Raw genomic sequence first — 18,372 nt, forward strand, 5'->3', positions numbered from 1 at the left:
TTTCACATGCAGGAAAAAAACTAATAGTATTTTCCAGTATGGAGTTTCTGCTTTAAGGAATGGTAGTGGTTACTTTTCAGTAGAAAATGAGAAATTTATATTAATTTTTTTTTTGTAGGAAGCAAAGCCTTCTGCTGAGGACTTGGGGGAAAAGAAAGAAGGAGAATACATTAAACTTAAAGTCATTGGGCAGGTGAGTACCACCATTTACCTAATCTATCTGATGATCATGACGTCCTGTCCTTTCATTTCTCTTTTTTTTTCTTTCCTCTTAAACCTATTCTTTATTCTTATGGAGATCTACAATCCCTTTTGCCATCTCTTTGCTTCCTTAGCTGTCTTAACTCATTTGTAGACCTGGTGTACTTATTACTGTCCTCTCCCTTTGAATTCTTTGCCTTCTCTTCATGTCACCATTCCTTTGGCTTTTGTGACACTACTCCTGATTCTCCTCTGACCTATCTGACTGCTGTTTCCTTATCCGTAACTCACCTCCGACTGTTTGCTTCTACGGCTCTGGCCTGGGCCTCCTCCATACCATCTGTTGGTGATCATTCAAGACCATTGGTTAAGTTATCTCCTTGTAGATGGCTCCCAAATCTATATATCCAGCCTTAATCTCTCTCCTGAGTTCTAACCCTACATCACCAACTGCCTGTTAGAACTCCCTGCCTGGATGTTATGTAAGCAATTCAAGCTCACCATGTCCATACAGAACTCATTATCTTCTTTCTGAAATCTACTCCAAACTTCGCTGTTTTCATTGAAGGCATCACCATCCTTTCAGTCATCCAGGTTCCTGGTCTTAACTTTTTAACTTAATTGTTCTTTTTTAATTTTTAAAATTTTTTTTAATTAAGATTTTTGTATTTTTAGTTTACAACACTCAGTTCCGCATGATTTTGAGTTCCAGATCCAGCCACCTCCCGTCCCCCCCCAAGACAGCATGGAATCCAATGTATCCTCTACATATAACTTCGCATTAAACTTATTTACACAATAGTCATAACTTAACTATTCTTAACTCTTCTCTATCTTCCTCCCCATATCTGTTCAATTGCCAAATCTTGTCAATTCTACCTTACAACATTTCTGTTTCTCATTTTTTTATTTACACGATCACCACCCTTATTTTTAAGCCATTATCACCACTTGCTTGCATTATTGCTGTAACAGCCTCTTAATTGGGCTCCCAGCTTCTGATCTTTACCTTCTCTAATTCATCTAACATACAGCTGCCAAAATAATCTTCTTAAAGGTTTTATCATTGTTAGTATCTGACAGAAAAAATCTTCAGTGGCTCCTTACTGCCTTTAGGATAACTCTGCTGCTTGGCGTTTATAGTAGACAAAGAGCTAAGATTTCAGCTAACACTAGGAAACATGGGTTGTTTCTAATTTTTCATTATTATATCAAAGCAGCTATTAATATTTTTGTGCAGAAAGATGTTTTTCTTTTAATAATGTCATTATGGTACAGTCCTAATAGTGTGATCACTGGCTCAATTGTTATGGTCAATATTAAAAGTTGTTCTCACCTCCCCTAGTTATGTGATAGTAGACCTGCTTTCCTGTAGTTCACCAACATTGAATTTTTCTTTTTTCTTTTAAAACCTGTTTACAATGAGTAATCCTATATTACAAATGCTTCCTTTATCTGGCTCATGTTTTCATGGGTATAAGGTAGTACAAGAGTTATTTTAATTTCCATTTCTCTGAGAGTTTGAACAGTTTTCAAGTGATTATTAACTATTTGTGTTCCTTTGAGAATGATCTGTTCATATTCTTTTTAAAAAACATTTAATGATCAAGAGATTGGTAGGATTTTAGAATTTAAAGCTAGAAGAGACTTCAGAGATCATTTGGTTTATTTCATCGCTTAATAGATTAGGAGACTGAGGCTCAGAAAGGTTGAGGAACTTGTCCAAAGTGGCAGAGCCATCCTTGAACCCTCTGATCTTCCAGAGCCAATTTTCTTTCTACCATAACATATGCTATCACTATTAGAAGTTTGTATCAGTTTCTTGTGATTCTGAATGTCAGATTTTTATCAGATACATTTACCACAAAATCCCTCCCTAATCTGCCTTTAAAAATATTTTGGCGACATTTCTCTTTATTGTACAAGTGCTCTTACATAGTCATTCATCCATTTTTGTCTAGTAAATTTCTTTCATTTGTTTAATACAATTTTCCTCTCCAAAATTGGGATAGCCAAATTATTTCTCTTCTGCCACTTTTTAATGTTTCTCTTTTTATGAGATCATATATCAGTTGGAGTTTTTGTGGGCCTAAACTTTTTTGTCCTACTCTTAATTGATTTCCTTAGTGATAATTCTCAGCTATTCTTTTCTTTAATATTTTATAATCTTGGGTTTATCAAATATGCTTTTGTCATGCATACTTTTTTGGTTCTAAAGTTTTTATTTTGTTTCATTGATATATTTTTCTGCTTGTTATGCAATACCAAATAGCTTTTATTCTTGCTCAAAATATTTTATTTTAAACATTCTTTTCATTTTAAATTTTGAGTTCCAACTTGTTTCCTTCCCTTCTTTCCACCTTCTTCTCACACACTGAGAAGTCAAGCAATATGATATTACCAAATTAGCCATATTTTAAAAATAAAGCAAGAAAAATAAAGAAAGTGAGATTATACTTCATTTTGCACTCATCAGTTCTCTCTGGAGGTGGATAGCATTCTCTCATCATGAGTCCTTTGGCATTGTATTGGATCATTGTTTTGGTCAGAGTAGCCAAGTCTTTAACAGTTCATCATCATTACGACATTGCTGTTACTGTGCACAATGATCTCCCAGTTCTTTTCTTTGCTTCAGTTCATATAGGTCTTGCCATGTTTTTCTGCAACCACTCCATCATTTCTTACAGCACAAATATAGTGTTCCATCACAATCATGTGCCACAACTTGTTCAGCCATTCGCCAAGTGATGGGCACCCCCCTCAATTTCCAATTCTCTGCCACCACAAAAAAAGCTGCTATAAATATTTTTGTACATAGAGGTCCTTTTCCTTTTCCTTTGATCTCTTTGGAATACAGGCCTAGTAGTGGTATTGCTGGGTCAAGGGGTATGCACAGTTTTAGTTTCAAATTATTTTTTGGAATGGTGGGATCAATTCGCATCTCTAACCAATAGTGCATTAATGTACCTGTTTTCCCCTATCTCCTGCATTTGTCATTTTTGATGGGTGTGAGATGAGTACCAAATAGTTTTGTGTAAGACTGCCATCAGCCATCTTATTTTTCTTCATGGTTTCCCCTTAATATTCTCTCTTCGTTTCATTTTTTTGAGAAGAGATAAGGATTCACATTGAGGTGTCTGTTTGCGGGTGGGGAGGGAGGTGTGATTAGGAACTATGTTTACAAAGGCATTTAGAAGTGCTTTTGAAGCATTAGTGAAAATATTACTGGCAATGAAATCATTTGGGGCCAAATAAAAGAAGCTAAATAAAACAAAGTAACTTTTTTCTTTTCTGTTCTTAGGACAGCAGTGAAATTCACTTCAAGGTGAAAATGACAACACATCTCAAGAAACTCAAAGAATCATACTGTCAGAGACAGGTTTGTATAGTACAACATAGTACAATTTCTTTTTATCAGGAAAAACAAAACTTTAAAATTCTTTGAGAAAGAATAACCATAGGAAAAATTATTTCCTTTCATTCCCTTAATGATTAATAACTTGAGAAGGGCACTAGCGTTACTTTTACCGTATTTGCTGGGATTTACTTGATGAGGGCCATTTCTTGGTGAGAATTGATAATAGAGGTGAAGTCATTTTGAAATGCTAAGTGCTATAGAAATGCTAGGTATTAAATCATAACTAAATAGGAAATTTTCTCTATGTTGGCTCACTGGTGCATTTAAAACTAAAGATAATTTTATCCTTAGTTTTCAGAATAGAATTTCTTAAGGCTTATAGGTTTTTAGGTCTACCTGTTAGATTTAAGTATTTATACTGTAAGTTGATTATCCTCTACATAGCCCCAAGAACCACTGCTTAATGAATTGCATAATATTTGTTAGTGAAACTACCGATACTGACTGATACTAACATACTAACTCTAGATATTTACAATCTAATGAAAATTTTGGTGCCAAATATTCAGAAATACTTGTTTTCCAGTATATATCTTGTTATTGGATTTATAGTTGATTCCTTTTAAGTAGGTTTTCTTTAGAAATATTTTCATAATTCATAGGAGGTGAATGGGGTTTGTAACTTTAATAAATGAAATTGTTTAGATGGCTAGTGAGGATAACTCAGGATAATCAGTTATTTTATAAAACTTAATCTTTGCTGTTCTGTATTACCTTGTATAAATTCTTCATAAGTCATTTATATATAGAGAGATAATTCATAGAAGGAAAGGCAAGAAAAATCGGTATACCTATTGGACAGTATTCTGTACAAGTAATATAAATAGTTTTGTCAGTTCTGTTTATGATAAAGAGTGAGTTGTTAGGACAAAATCCCATTAATTCTGACTTTATTAATTTTGAATTTGTGATACCTCTGTAGCATGTAAAGGTCTGGAAAAAAAAAAACAAACCCTAGTCCCTAGAGTCAAGGATGATAGCTATTTAAAATGTTGATTAAACTTTTTAATCATCCATATCAACATGCAGTAAATGACATCCTAATTAAATGTATTCTTATTTGCTTAAAACAGATTATTTAATGTCTTCTATCAGGCTTTTAGTTTCGTTAATATGTATACTTGTAAGTAATAAAACTTAATCCTTCTAAAACTATTTTGCAGTTACTTCAAAAGAGTATGCTTTTACTACTATTATCAACCTATGCAGAGTTGAGTTTCACCCAGCCAATTTGTGCTGTTTTATTAGACATCAGATGTGTTTCGGTTTTGTTTTAAAAATTTATTTCCTCATCATTCCTTATACAACTCTAGTTTCAGCACATAATAAATACTTACTGATTTAAGGGCTTTGAGGGAAAGTAATTTTTCTGGGCCTTGGTTTTTTCAAGTAAAATGAAAGTATTCGACTAGGTGATCAGTGAGGTCACTTGCAGCTATAAATCCTATGATCCTCTGGCTTTTGGTTGCTCCTGTGTTATCTGAAGTTATGATTAATTTATATGTAGCATTCAAATAAACCAAGTTTTTAATCAAGTTTTTTTGGAAGAATTTTTAGATGATATTTATTGATGAGTTGGAACCATCTAATCCAGACTCCCAGCAGTAGTTGTCAAGTAGTCATTGTTATCTTTTTAAATGACATAGTGTTTTTAACTTTTTACAAAGCACTTCATGTACATAATCTCATTTGATCTCCACAACCATCCTGTGAAGTGTAGGAGCTGCAGCTTAAAAATAGCCATTTTACAGATGAGGAAATTGAGTATGAGAGAGGTTTAGGTGCCTTGCCTGGGATTCTTAGCTATTAGGAGTCTGAGGTAGGGTTTGAATACAGGTCATCATCAATTCCAGGGCTATCCACAATTGCACCTATGTGCCTCTAGTTTTAACTCTAGGAGATAATTTGTTCTAGGTCACAGTAACAAATTGGTGGGGTAGTTGGGACTAGACTTCGAGTCTCTTGACTCACAAAGTAGTAGTTCTTTGTTCGCTAAAACATGTTTTGCTTTTATAGTTTTAGCAGTATTTAAAATGCATTCATTTAAATTATATTGCAGCAGAAAGAATGTTAGCCTGGGAGACACAGCATCTCAGTCTAAATCCTTGCTCCCTGATTGACTTTGGGAAAGTGAGTGATTCCCTTCTAATTCAAAACCACCTATGAGCTTATCACTAGACAAGATACATGTGTACTTGCGTACGCCACCCGGCGGGGCCCCCCCCCCCCCCCCCGAGTGTTGTTTGTTACTTTTTTTGTGTTACATCCTGAGTAATGAATATAACAACGAATAGTTCAGCAGGATCTATCTTTCATTTTAGAGTTAGCAAAAATAAAGCAAGTTAGATTTTTTTTTCTAAACATATAAAAAATTAGTATTTACTTTTTCCCCAATTACATGCAAAAATAATTTTTAATATTAATTTTTAAAGAATTTGAGTTCCAAATTCTTTCCCTCCCTACTCTCCTCCCACATTGAGAGGGCAAGCAATTTGAAGTGTTATGCATGTGCACTCATATAAAACATTTCCATATTAGTCATGAGTTTAAGAAAATACACTGCCAGCCCGTGCGCGTGCCCCCCCCCCCATTTTTTTTTTTAAAGTATGCTTTGATCTGTATTCAGACTCCCATCAGTTCTTTCCTTGGGGATGGATAGCATTTTTCATCATAAGTCCTTCAGAATTGTCTTGGATCATTGTATTATGCTGAGAATAGCTAACTTGTTCACTGTCAGTCATGGTACAGTGTTGCTGTTACTGTGTACAATGTTCTCTTGGTTCTCCTCATTTCACTTTGCCATCAGTTGATACAAGTCTTTCCAGGTTTTTCTGAGAACATCCTGCTCATCATTTCTTATAACACAAATGTATTCCATTGCAATCATATGCTACAGTTTGTTCAGCCATTCCCCAATTGATGGTCATCCCCTCAATTTCCAATTTTTTGCCACCAGAAAAGAGCTGTTACAAATATTTTTGTACATATAGGTCCTTTTCCTTTTTGTTTTTTATCTCTTTGGGATACAGACCTAGTAGTGGTATTGCTGGGTCAAAGGATATGCATAGTTTTATAGCCCAGTGGGTATAGTTGCAAATTGCTCTCTAGAATGGTTCAATCAGTTCACAATTCCACCAATAGTTGTGTTAATGTCACAATTTTCCTACATCTCCTCCAACATTTGTCATTTACCTTTTTGGTAATATTGGTCGATCTTATAGGTGTGAGGTGGTACCTCAGAATTGTTTTAATTTGCATTTTTATAATCAACAGTGATTTAGAACATTTTTTTCCCTGTAACTAATAGCTTTGATTACTTTGTCTGAAAATTGCGTATTCATATTCTTTGCTCATTTATCAATTGGGGAATGGCTTATTTTTATGAATTTGACTCAGTTCTCTATGTATTTGAGAAATGAGGCCTTTATCAGAGAAACTTGCTTAACACCGCCCCCCCATCCTGTTTTCCTTGTTTGTTCTTCTCTCTCTCCCTCCCCCCCCCATCTGTGTCCCTTCCTGTCCCTCTCCCTTTCTTCACCCCCACCCCTGCCAGCTCCTGAAGTTAAGGAGATTTTTATAGTAGCTTCTAGTTCTCATCACTCTTACGCAGTATTCTCATTCTTTAATAGATGAGGAAATTGAGAAACAAGTTACATAGCATGCCTAGGGGCTTAGTATGACAGCTAGACTTGAAATCATGAAATCAAGAAAATTATGACTTCCAGACTAATGGTTCTTTCTACTATTCCATACTATTTTAATTCCATGTGGCTAAGTTCTAAGCTGAGGAGGAACTATAGCTTTTGGGTATTTGAATGCTTTATAATTATTTCTGTAATTCAGTGGACCTATTGATGTGGGTAATCCTTCTAACACCAAAGATTGCAAATCATCCGTGACTTCATCTTCCTCAGTGTTCACCTGGGACTTTCTTCTAGATCTAGAGTCGGCATGTGCAGTAGAAAAGGGATGAGACTAGAGTCAGAGGACCTGGTCACATTTATGTGTTATCACTTTAAGCTGTGTGACCCTGGGCACATCTGGCACATCCATAATTCTTACATAGAGCTAGTAAAAGAAGCTTAAGAAAAACATCTTAATTTATACAACTTATTTCATAGATTTTTTTTTGTTGAGGAAAGTGTTGCTTGTAACTTAAAAGGCTACATAAATGTACATTATTTTTATTTCTATTGTTTGTATTCAGAAATGAGCATGTAACCTGGAAATTCATGTTAGTTGAATTGGTACCTTCCAGTTTTCTAGATTTTCCTTCACTAAACAAGAAACTGAGACTTTCACAGTTCTGTTTTTCCATAACTTGATCATCCATCCATGATGCAAAGGAGGAACTAACTGTCCTATTTATTGTTTTAAAATAGAACATTCTTGGCTTAGTGTATATATGTTTCTGGTTTCTCCTTGAGAAGCAATTTTTCCTCTTTTCCATGGTGGTCTACGGTGAGAAAAAAAAATGTATATTTGATTGCTTCTGGGCAAATCATTTGGCTTCCAGGAAAGACAGTATATAAACACTCTGAAAAGAGAATGTCCCTGAACTTTGCTGTAGGTTTAGACTCATTTATATTTTAAAACAAAATTTCTTATTTAATGTAATCCATTTTCAACCTATCACTGTCATTACTTATCTGGATGCCTCCGACTCTTCTCTCAACAGTCTGGTTAGATTGTCATAATTAGTTTTATTTTTGTATTTCTTTTAGGCCTTCCTACGCTGATTTTTGCTACAGGGGGATTCTTCTCTTGAACTGGCAGTCCATACGATTACAGTTCTTTAAGCCTGGTCATTGGGCAGCTAGGTGGTGCAGTGGATAGAACATTGGGCCTGGAGTCAGGACTCATTCCTGAGTTCAAATCTGGCCTCAGACACTTACTAGCTGTGTGACCCTGGGCAAGTCACTTAAGCCTATTGGCCTCGTTTCCTCATCTGTAAAATGAGCTGGAGAAGGAAATGGCAAACCACTCCCGTATCTGTGCCAAGAAGAATCCAAATGGGGTCATATAGAATTGGACATGATAGGAAAACAACTAAACAACCACCACTACTACCCGCGTCACCTGTGGTTGGCAGCCTTCATTTTGCCAGCCCTCCTGCATAGGAAACATCTGCTTTCCACGGGTTGTTGCTTTTCTCTCGGTTGTTGCCTTGAGATAGCTTTTTCTCTTCCTTAATGCCACTCAGCTAATGAGATGACCCCTTCTCAACTAGCCCAGCTTCTCTCCTTGGCCCAGTGTCCATTCAGGCAGGTCTGCTGACTGCAGGGCTAACAACGGCAGGAAGGGGGAGGGGTGGTGGCGGCAAGCGTCTTTACTAACCTTTCTTTCTGCAGGCTTCTCTAGTCTTGGAGCTGGTTTCCTAGGCAGCAGCCCCAGCCTCAGCCCCATTTCCCCAGCAGTTCCTTTCTGAGGGAATAGCCAGGAGAATTAGTCTTACTCTGAAAGAGAGTTAAATCTTATTTTCATCTTTTATATCCCCTAAGGTCCACTGTTATTTCCTACGTATGTTGTCTTTCTCTCCGGGGTTTGGTAATTGTTGTAGCTCTCATGTTCATGTAGTAATATTTTCTGCATTCTGCCTCTACTGAAAGCAGTATTTGAGGGACTAGCTGGTACAAGAGAGAGGCAGCATGGCTTAGGGAAAGAGCACTGGACTGGTCAGATCATTTCAATCTTCCTGAGGCTTGTACAAGATGAGGATAATACCCTTTTCTACCAACTTCACAGGGTTTTTGTGAGGAAAATACTTTGTAAACCTTAAAGCACTATAGAAATATATATGGTTATTTTTTAGATCTGGGGAAGGTTGGCTTCTGACTTCAGGTCCTTTAAGTCCACTACAAAGTCCTGGCTCAGCCTTCTTAAGCAAAAGCGAAAGTGGGAAGTGGGGGTGGTAGGGTGGAGGTTGGATAATAATGGCAGCTAGCTAACATTTGTATAGCACTTAAAAGTTTGCAAAGCATTTTACAAACATAACTAGTTATTTTACCCTCACAACAACCTTGGGAGATGGGTGCTGTTGTCAGCTCCATTTTACAGATGAGCAAACTGAGGCAGACAGAATAAAATAGTTCAGCAAAACTAACCTAAAATATAAAAAAAACCTGACATTTTATACAGTGTTCCATACCCCCTATTTCCCATTGTTGCCACTAAGAAAGATCTTTAGAGAACTTCAAAAGGACTGTATGCTTGTTTAAAGGAAGGGAAAGCTGTGATTTGGGAGTAGGTCGGGGAGGGGAGGAAGCGAGCAGTTGTCCAGGAGAAAGAAACCTTGGTTGGAATTTTAAAGTAGTGACTGTGGAAATGGAAGTGGGCCCACCATTTCCTGGAGCTCTTAGCTCCTGCTGAGAAATGTACAAGAGTTTGGCTTCTAGTTTTATACCTCTAGCCCCATGAAGCAAGATTTTTCCACCCTCAGCCCCCTGCCCTTGTTTGAGCCACTGCTTTAGTCCTGGGTCCCCACTTGCTTACAATTAGGAATGTTCTCATTGTTGGGGGAAGTGGGAGGGAGGAAAGATGAAAGGGGGGAAGTCTCCTGCTTTAGTTCCTGGCACACCAAATTGGAACTGTGAATGCATTTTCCTGAAGAAATAGAACTATGTAGTTAGTTTTTGTTGTATTTTTGGTTCAGTAGTAAGATTGAGTTATATCAAGGGTTAAGTAGATTTTTGTGAGCTGACATAGGAACTTAACCACCATTCACAGAAATGCAATTCTGAGTTGCAAACACCCAGGCCTAACTTTCAGAAGACAGCCTATTCAGTCAAAATGAGCTCATAGTAGGTATTCAATTTGGACAAATAAATTAATATGGTTAGTTTTAGGATAATAATGATTGAGTTTTGGTATGTTGTAGGTATATGAGTCTGTAATGGGGAATAAATATTTCTAAGCAAAGTATTAGCTTGTTGATGGTAGCTTAACTCTGAAAGGAAGAAACCTTAGCAGATTTTTCTCATCTTTTGTCTCTACACTGAAAAAATTTGTAATATATTGACTTATCAGTAACCAAGGTCAGTTGTTACTGTTTCCCTTTACTGTCCAGGAAAAAGTTTGCAAGGAAAGCCACAGAACAAAGATGAAAATTGAGCCTTAATCCCAAATCGAATATAGCTAAACAATGAGAAACACTTTGTGCACAAAGGTCATATTTCTCATAAACTATGGCTCTTGAGAGCTGTTTCCATTTTTCTTTTTCATGCCTTAGGATATGTTTTCACTGATTCTCAGGCTTTAGATAATTTTTGAATGTGCCAGAACATTCTCATTTTTGTTATGAAATGAATGGAAAGCTAAATTTATCTGAACCATGTAACAATGAGATTTATTCCCCCCAAAACCTAGAAAATAAATATTTGCATAGTGAATCCTGTTTTCCCATTGACTTTAGAATTTCATTTCTACCGAAACTTTATTGACCCCAGTAGACAATAATCCCACTTACGAATCCTAATGTTGACTTCAAGACTCTGTCAGTTTACTTGCATTTAGTTTTCACATGTCCCCTATAATGCATTTCATATAAAAAGCATATATAAAATCAAATCATGTAATTAAAGCACATATGTATATAAATAAAACAATTTTTAAAAAATGTAGAGCTCACATGGTGTAGTGTATAGAGAGCTGGTATCAGAGTCATGGAAGACTCTGGTCCAAGTCTCATCTCAGACACATACTGGTATGTGACCCTGGGCTTGTTATGTAATCGCTCAGGGCTCCAGGCAGTTCTTTAAAGACTGTAAATCACAGAACAGGTGCTGATCTTCATTGGCTAAAGTAGTTTCCTCACAGCTGTAGATCCAGATCCCAAAATATATTAAAGTAGAGTCAATATTGGTTTTTTTAAAAAGTAATTCTCTTTAACCTTATGGGTCTTGAATGTATAACTAACCACAGTAACTATGCCATTCACCTTTGGTATTAAGTAGGAATTCCTAGCTAAAAGATGTTTTCATGTTTGTAGACTATGTAAGTAGTGACCAATTTGCACCAGATAGCAAGTAATGTGTTCATTCTTTCCTCTCAGCTATCGTTAATTCTAATGGCTAATATGATTGGGAGTGGTTTCTAGGTCACCAAGGCTTTCTATAGCTCAGTTGGCAGCTATTGGGTGATACTAGATTGTTTCTTAAATCTGATTTCTAAATTTAGATCTGCATAAAGCAAAATTTGCCTATAATGTTGGAAGTTTCTGAGTTTGACTTTTTATCCTAACTTTGTGATCTCTGTCATTGCAAGGAGTATTCTTTTTGAGTATGTCAATGTTACAGTTTTAATTTTATGACTTAGTAGTTTTCTGCAACTTGTTGGAGCATCAGTTTGTAATTTTATGCAAGAAACACATAAAGCTAATGTGTTTTTCTAAATGCCTCTTTTCAAAAACTTTTTTTTAGGGTGTTCCAATGAACTCACTCAGGTTTCTCTTTGAAGGTCAGAGAATTGCTGATAATCATACTCCAAAAGAGGTGAGTACTGGGAATGAACAAGTAAAATTTATTTTAAAGCACTTTTATAATAAAATCTAATTTAAGTTGTGATGACAGAGAAATTTTTTGGATCAAGTTCCCCATTTGTTTCTCTCAAAAAAATGTATTGTTAAAAAAAAAAAAGAAAAGGAGATATAATTATAAAGCCATGAATTTGTTTGTATTCTTAGCTACATCTGGCTCCTTTGGTGAACATGGCCACATAGTCTTCCAGTATGGCATGTTCAGCAGTGAGACTGTGGATCAGTTCTATGTCTTTACACATTTAGAAAATGGGTGGAAGAAATTTATGTGATCCCATTTAATTCAATTCAATTTAAAAATAGCTCTTTGCCCTACTATTAAATTACATTTTTCTTTTTTCTCACAGCTGGGCATGGAGGAAGAAGATGTGATTGAAGTTTATCAGGAACAGACAGGGGGTCATTCAGCAGTTTAGATCATCTGTTTTTTTTTTTCCTTTCCCCTTAATCCTTTTTTATTTTTAAACAATAGTTCTTTTGTAATGTGGTGTTTGACACTGAATTGAAACTGGCGCCCTATCTCTGGGAGTCTTACTTTCAAAGTCTGGTATTTTGAATTCTAGTGCTCATTATACACTATCATTTGTTTTCATTGTGCTGAACTCTTGTGATCAAGCCGCAGCCCCCTTCCTACTTCCCTACCATCTTTTTTGAAATACGTGTATGTACATACATGCCACATTCACTAGGACTGTGAATTGCAGGCTTGAAGGTGATAAGATCTGCCAGAGCGAGTGTTCTAAATGACTTTCATATTGACCCTGAAGTTCTGGTGTGTCATTGCTTCACTCCTGGACTATAACTTTCAGTGGGCGATGGAAGTTTTTCAGAGGACTGAACTGTGGAAAAATGATGTTTCCTTAATTTGAAGCTACTTTTTAACAAATCTGATGGCCTGGACCGGAAGAGGAATATCAGGTTGGAAATGGAGATGATAGATCAGGTTACAGTCATGACTAACTCCAGAGGTGCTTCACTGAAGAGACAAACCATTTTATGATTTTAAATCTTGTCAGAAGAACCCAGAAAAGTTACTAATTTTCCATTAGCAATTAATAAAGGTATTGATGCAGAAATGTATGTAGCAGATCACTGCTATCTTTTGACTTTATTGTACTTTTTGGCCTGGGACATGGGTTTTAAATGGACATTATCTGTACCAGCTTCATTAAAATAAACAAAATATTTGTAAAAATTGTATTAATGTTCTTTTTCTTTTCAGATTTGTAGAAAGACTTAAAACAAACATCCCAGACAAATTATTCTTAACAGTACAGTAGACATCTGTTAATTCTCAGTCTAAATAGTCATTTTCTTCAGTACTCTGTTGTGATTGTCATCAAATGTGCTGTCATCATAGCATCAGACTGTGAAATTCCTTCTGAATCTGCATAAAAATACTAAATTGTGTCCAATGTAGCTTCTGTGTTATTGTATTCTGAATTTTCAAAAATTGGTAATCTGTCTACATAGTAATTTATCAGCTAACCAGAAATAGGACCTTTTCCAGTTCTAGATAAATGGGAGTTTACTGTAAATAATGAATGATGCTCTCCAAAGTCTTATGTAAATCCTTAATCTATAGTGATAATTTTAATACTCTTTTTAACACAGATTGTTTCCTGCTAAGTTAAAGTCAGCTATACTTATAGGTTGTATGCCCTTCTTTATTTTTTTTCTTCTAGTCATTTGAAAGATTGATACTTTGTATAAAATTTAAAAAAAATCAACCTGTTTCAGATTAGAGGACTGTTTTCCTGTGATCCATTCAAAAATGTTTATAACATCTCATTTCATGTTAAGCTTGATTCTAAGTCACATTAACCTTCCAGATTTGGCAGGTGAAAATCAGCTGAACATACTTGAAAAGAACAGATGAATTTTTATGGTTTTGGGCAATAGCTGAGCTTCAAAACTTTTCTGGTATGAAATATGCATTTCATAAACTATTTCGCATATCCTACTATCAGTTAATTGCAAAATAAAGCAATTGAACCATTTTGCCACATTAATATATTCCTGTATCTATGACTTTAGAAAACTCATAGTTTTCTTCACATACGCATAATCTCTGAATAAGTTATTAAAGAACTGAATGCTGAACTGTTCGTTTGGCACCTGTAATTAAATACTTGGCAAAGAATTAACCATGTTATAAAAAAAAAGAATTAAACCATTTTTTTTAAGTCTCAATTGGTAATCTCAGTTGAATAATTTAACTGTTTGGAAACACTAATACTTTATTTTGCTACTTTCAGGACTCCTCTATTTTGAATGCTTTGATATTCTGGGCAGTAGAGCTCAGGGGAGGAAATTTCTTGATTTTAAACTTACGGGATCCTTCTCAAGACTCATTGTACATTGACCCTGTGGTTAAATTACAGGTGTATGTATTTGGTGTATTAAGGAGAAAATAAATTTCAGTGTAAGCAGTTTGTAAAATGAAAGAGGAATTGGTTTTTCCTTAATTTTGTTTTGCTTGGTTGATTCATTTCACTGGTCCCTTCATAGAAGTAGCACAAACCAGAGGCAGGCTGTTTAGATCTACCTTTTCTATTTCTCAGTGTGGGGGCCATGGAGCCATACTGTCTGACCTATTTTCTGGGCTGATCTGCCTAAAGCAAGGTAACAACATTAGATTGAAAATCATGATTGCCCAGTAATACAGAGCAGCAATGTTAACTTCTACTTGAATTGTACACGATTAATTCCTTTTCAAATCGAGACTGTCACAGGAAAAAAGTCCTTGTGTAGGAATAGCATTGCAGAAGAGATGAACTTTAAAAAGGACAGTGTAATATAATGTAATATAATCCCCAAATCACCTTTCCTTGAGGTTTTTACTGATTTGTTTGGAACAACCTTAACGAATGAGACTTTTCAGGTCTATTCAGTGACAAATGATTTCCATTTGGTCTCTACTTAAAATTTCTTTTCAGCATCTTTTCAGTTCAGGCATAGAAGATCCTAATCTATGGTCACTTGAGCTTTAACTTTGTATGATTAAGAAGAACTCTAAAGAAAGACATACACACACATAGAAAATGCATACACAGTATAAATCTTATATAATCCTATATTTTATATAGGAAATAAATTGTTTTCATATTCTCTTTGAAGCTCCTATTTTTTTTTTTAAGATGGATTTTAGAAGTGAGTCCCTTTTGGGCTCCACACGTAGAAGAACATTTTTTCCAGCGTTAGAACAGACTGCCTCACAAAGTTTTGTACTTTTAAGTAGAAGTGTTAAAGTTGTGGTGGGAATACCACTGCTTAGGGATAGTATAGAAGGGATTCCAGTACTTGGTGGGCACTAGGACGAGATGACGTCTAAGACCCCTGCCAGTTTGTAAGATTCTGTGATTCCTAAGAGTTAAAGTCCCAACTTCTGCCAGAAGCCTTTCCCAGTCCTCTGTAATCTTGGTGCCTTCCTGCTGAGATTATTTGCAATTTACCCTGTGTGTGTATGTATGGGTGTGTATATATATATATGTGTGTGTGTGTGTGTGTGTGTATATATATATATATATATATATATATATGCTGTTTTTATATAGCTTGTTTGCACATCGTCTTCTACATTAGACAGTGAACTCCTTGAAAGCAGGGACTGCCTGTCGCTTCTCTTTGTATTCTGGTACTTAGCACAGTTCCTGGCACACAGTAGATGCTTAATAAATGCTAATTGACTGAGTTTCTTTTCTTTTTTTTTTATAAGGAAGGATGGCAATTCCAGCAACACTTGGAAGGTACCTTAAAGTGACCTTCTACCACAAGTAGTGAAAATATGGTTTAGTAACATTAATGAATATTAGACAAAGGTGTCAATTACAGTCAATTACAGGATATTAGTTACCCGACTTTCTTTATAATGACAGACTCCTCTAATTTTGTGAGCCTGGACAGAACTGTTCTTCCTCATTACAGCTTGAGCATTTGAAGGCTGAAGACTTACATAGGTTTCCCCTAAATATCCTATGGTACACGAATAGAGCAGAACATTTCCTTATGAAGTTGAGTTTAGGGTACCCTAAACATTCCTGCTTTTGATCAGAGTTTAGTAGGTAATGGGGCCAAATGGGGTATCACACAGAGACCATCAACAATGTTTTTTAAAAAGAAAGGTTATTTTTTTTCTGAAATAGCTGCAAGCTACAATCTCAGAAGATTTTAGTATGGATATCGCACAAAAAAGAATCTTATAGACATAACTTATTTGTAACTAAAGTAAATCAGTGGGGCAGAGGAGTTTGGTACCATTGTGAATCTTTGTAGAGCAAGATTCCTTCAAATAGATTACTCATAACCATTCAATGTAATTTGATTACAAATTTGATTTACAAATTTCACTTACATGTAATTTTCAGGGTTACGTTTACAGAATAAAATATATAATCGTAATGCCCTGAGGTTGGTATTTCTGACTGAGAATGTAGAATTAGCAGTTTTGGGACATCCAAGTGCAGATTACTAATGGAGGTATGTAAGCTTTAAAGATCTGATGGTTAAAAGTTAGTCCAGCTAACCCTTTCTATTTTGGGGATTGGAAAAGTAATCAAGAATAGATTACTACAATATCTGTAATATCTTGCCTCCTCCCAGTCCAATTCGGCCAGTAACGTTATTTGAAAGTGCCTACTAGGTGCAGAACATTGTATAAGTTACTAGGATACTAAGACAGAGCAACAGTTCTTGTCCACAAAAAGCTTCTCTGATCCATCCTTCATGGTGCATTTAGACTTATCTTTCTCGTATATTGATCTGATTTTGTCATTCTCCAAAACACTTCAGTGAATCTTATTGCCTAGGAAATAAAATTTAAATAGCTTAGCATTCAAGACCCTTTACAATCTGGTTGAATTCTACCTTTCCAGCTTAATAAGCATTTATTAAGTGCTTACTATGTGTCAAACACTGCTAGGTTTGGGGGATATAAAGGTAAAAATGAAACTACCTGCCTTCAATTCTATATGCTATAGGGAGAGAGAAACAAAATCCCAATACAAGGTAATTTGGAGGTTGGGGCAGTGAAGGGTGTTGGCAAAGTCTTTAAGCTTGAGCTGAGCTTTGAAGAATACTAGGAACTGAAAAATGAAGTGGATACAAGAATGCATTCCAGCTATAGGAAAAGGCCTAAAAGGCAGATGTGAAATGGAATGTCATGTATGAGGAGCTGTAAGAAGGCAAATTTACCTTCTGAATATAGAGGGTATGTGGAAGGTAGAGTGTGAAGACTGAATGCCAGAGAAGTTTGTATTTGATTCTAAAATTATTAAGGGGGCACTGGAGTTTTTTATGTAGGGGAATAACAAAGTCAGACTTGTACTTTAGGAATATCATTTTGGTAGCTTTATGGAGGAGCCCTGGCTTACTGAGATACAATTTCATATCACCAACTGCCTTTTGGATGTCTCAAACTAGGTGTCCCATAGGCAACTCAAAACTCGACATGTCCGAAATCCCATCCAGCCCACCTGTCTCCTGTCTTCTGAGCTTCCGTATTACTGCTGAGAGCATTTACAATCCTTCCAGTCATCCAGATTCAAAACCCAAGTGTCATCCTCAATTTCTCACCCCACATATCTAATCCATTGCTAAATCGTGTCATTTCCAGCTTGATAGCATCTTTCACTCTGTTCACATGGAACAACCCTCATTCAGGCCCTCATCATCTCTTGCCTAGACCCTCTAATTGTTCTCCCTGCTTTAAGCCTTTCTCTACCTCAATCCATCATCTCTATTCAGTTACCAAGGTGATTTTTCAGAAGTGGAGGCCGGACCCTGCCCTCTACACACACATGCACATGAGCATGCGCGGACACACACACACTCAATGTATATAAGTGACTCCCTATTACCTCCATGGTAAAATAGAAAGTCTTTTAACACTGAAAGTTTTTCATAAGGGCACCTTTCTAATCTACTTATACTTCACTCCCTACACACAATCTGCTATCTACCTAACATTGGTCTAAGCTTCTACGCATTTTATCTCTTGTCCCTGAGGCTAGCTGTTCACCATTTATGCTCTGACCTTTGCCTCTTAATTTTCCCTGACCTTTAAGATTCAGTTGAAATTCTTGGCTCTACAAGATATCTTTCCTGGTCCAACTGATAGGGCAAAGATTTTTTTTTTCCCTTCTGTGGCCCTTCCCCAGTGGTTGGCTTAGTATCTGGCATATAATGAATGTTTAATAAATGTGTGTTGACCAACTGAATG

The 18,372-nt window shown here is 36.0% G+C and overlaps 1 protein-coding gene across 1 annotated transcript in view; it reads left to right on the forward strand.

Annotated features, from left to right (window-relative positions):
- SUMO1 (small ubiquitin like modifier 1) overlaps nt 1-13,571 on the forward strand; it is a 42,472-nt gene extending 28,901 nt beyond the window's left edge. The window contains exons 2-5 of the mRNA XM_036756648.1: nt 119-193; nt 3,503-3,580; nt 12,037-12,108; nt 12,500-13,571. Of these exons, the coding sequence (XP_036612543.1) occupies nt 119-193; nt 3,503-3,580; nt 12,037-12,108; nt 12,500-12,568 (294 nt within the window). The 3' untranslated portion in view covers nt 12,569-13,571. The remainder of the gene's footprint in view (nt 1-118; nt 194-3,502; nt 3,581-12,036; nt 12,109-12,499) is intronic.
- Nucleotides 13,572-18,372: the final 4,801 nt, after the last annotated feature.

Source organism: Trichosurus vulpecula, chromosome 4 (genome assembly GCF_011100635.1).
Source record: "Trichosurus vulpecula isolate mTriVul1 chromosome 4, mTriVul1.pri, whole genome shotgun sequence".
In the NCBI taxonomy this organism is placed as follows: domain Eukaryota; kingdom Metazoa; phylum Chordata; class Mammalia; order Diprotodontia; family Phalangeridae; genus Trichosurus; species Trichosurus vulpecula.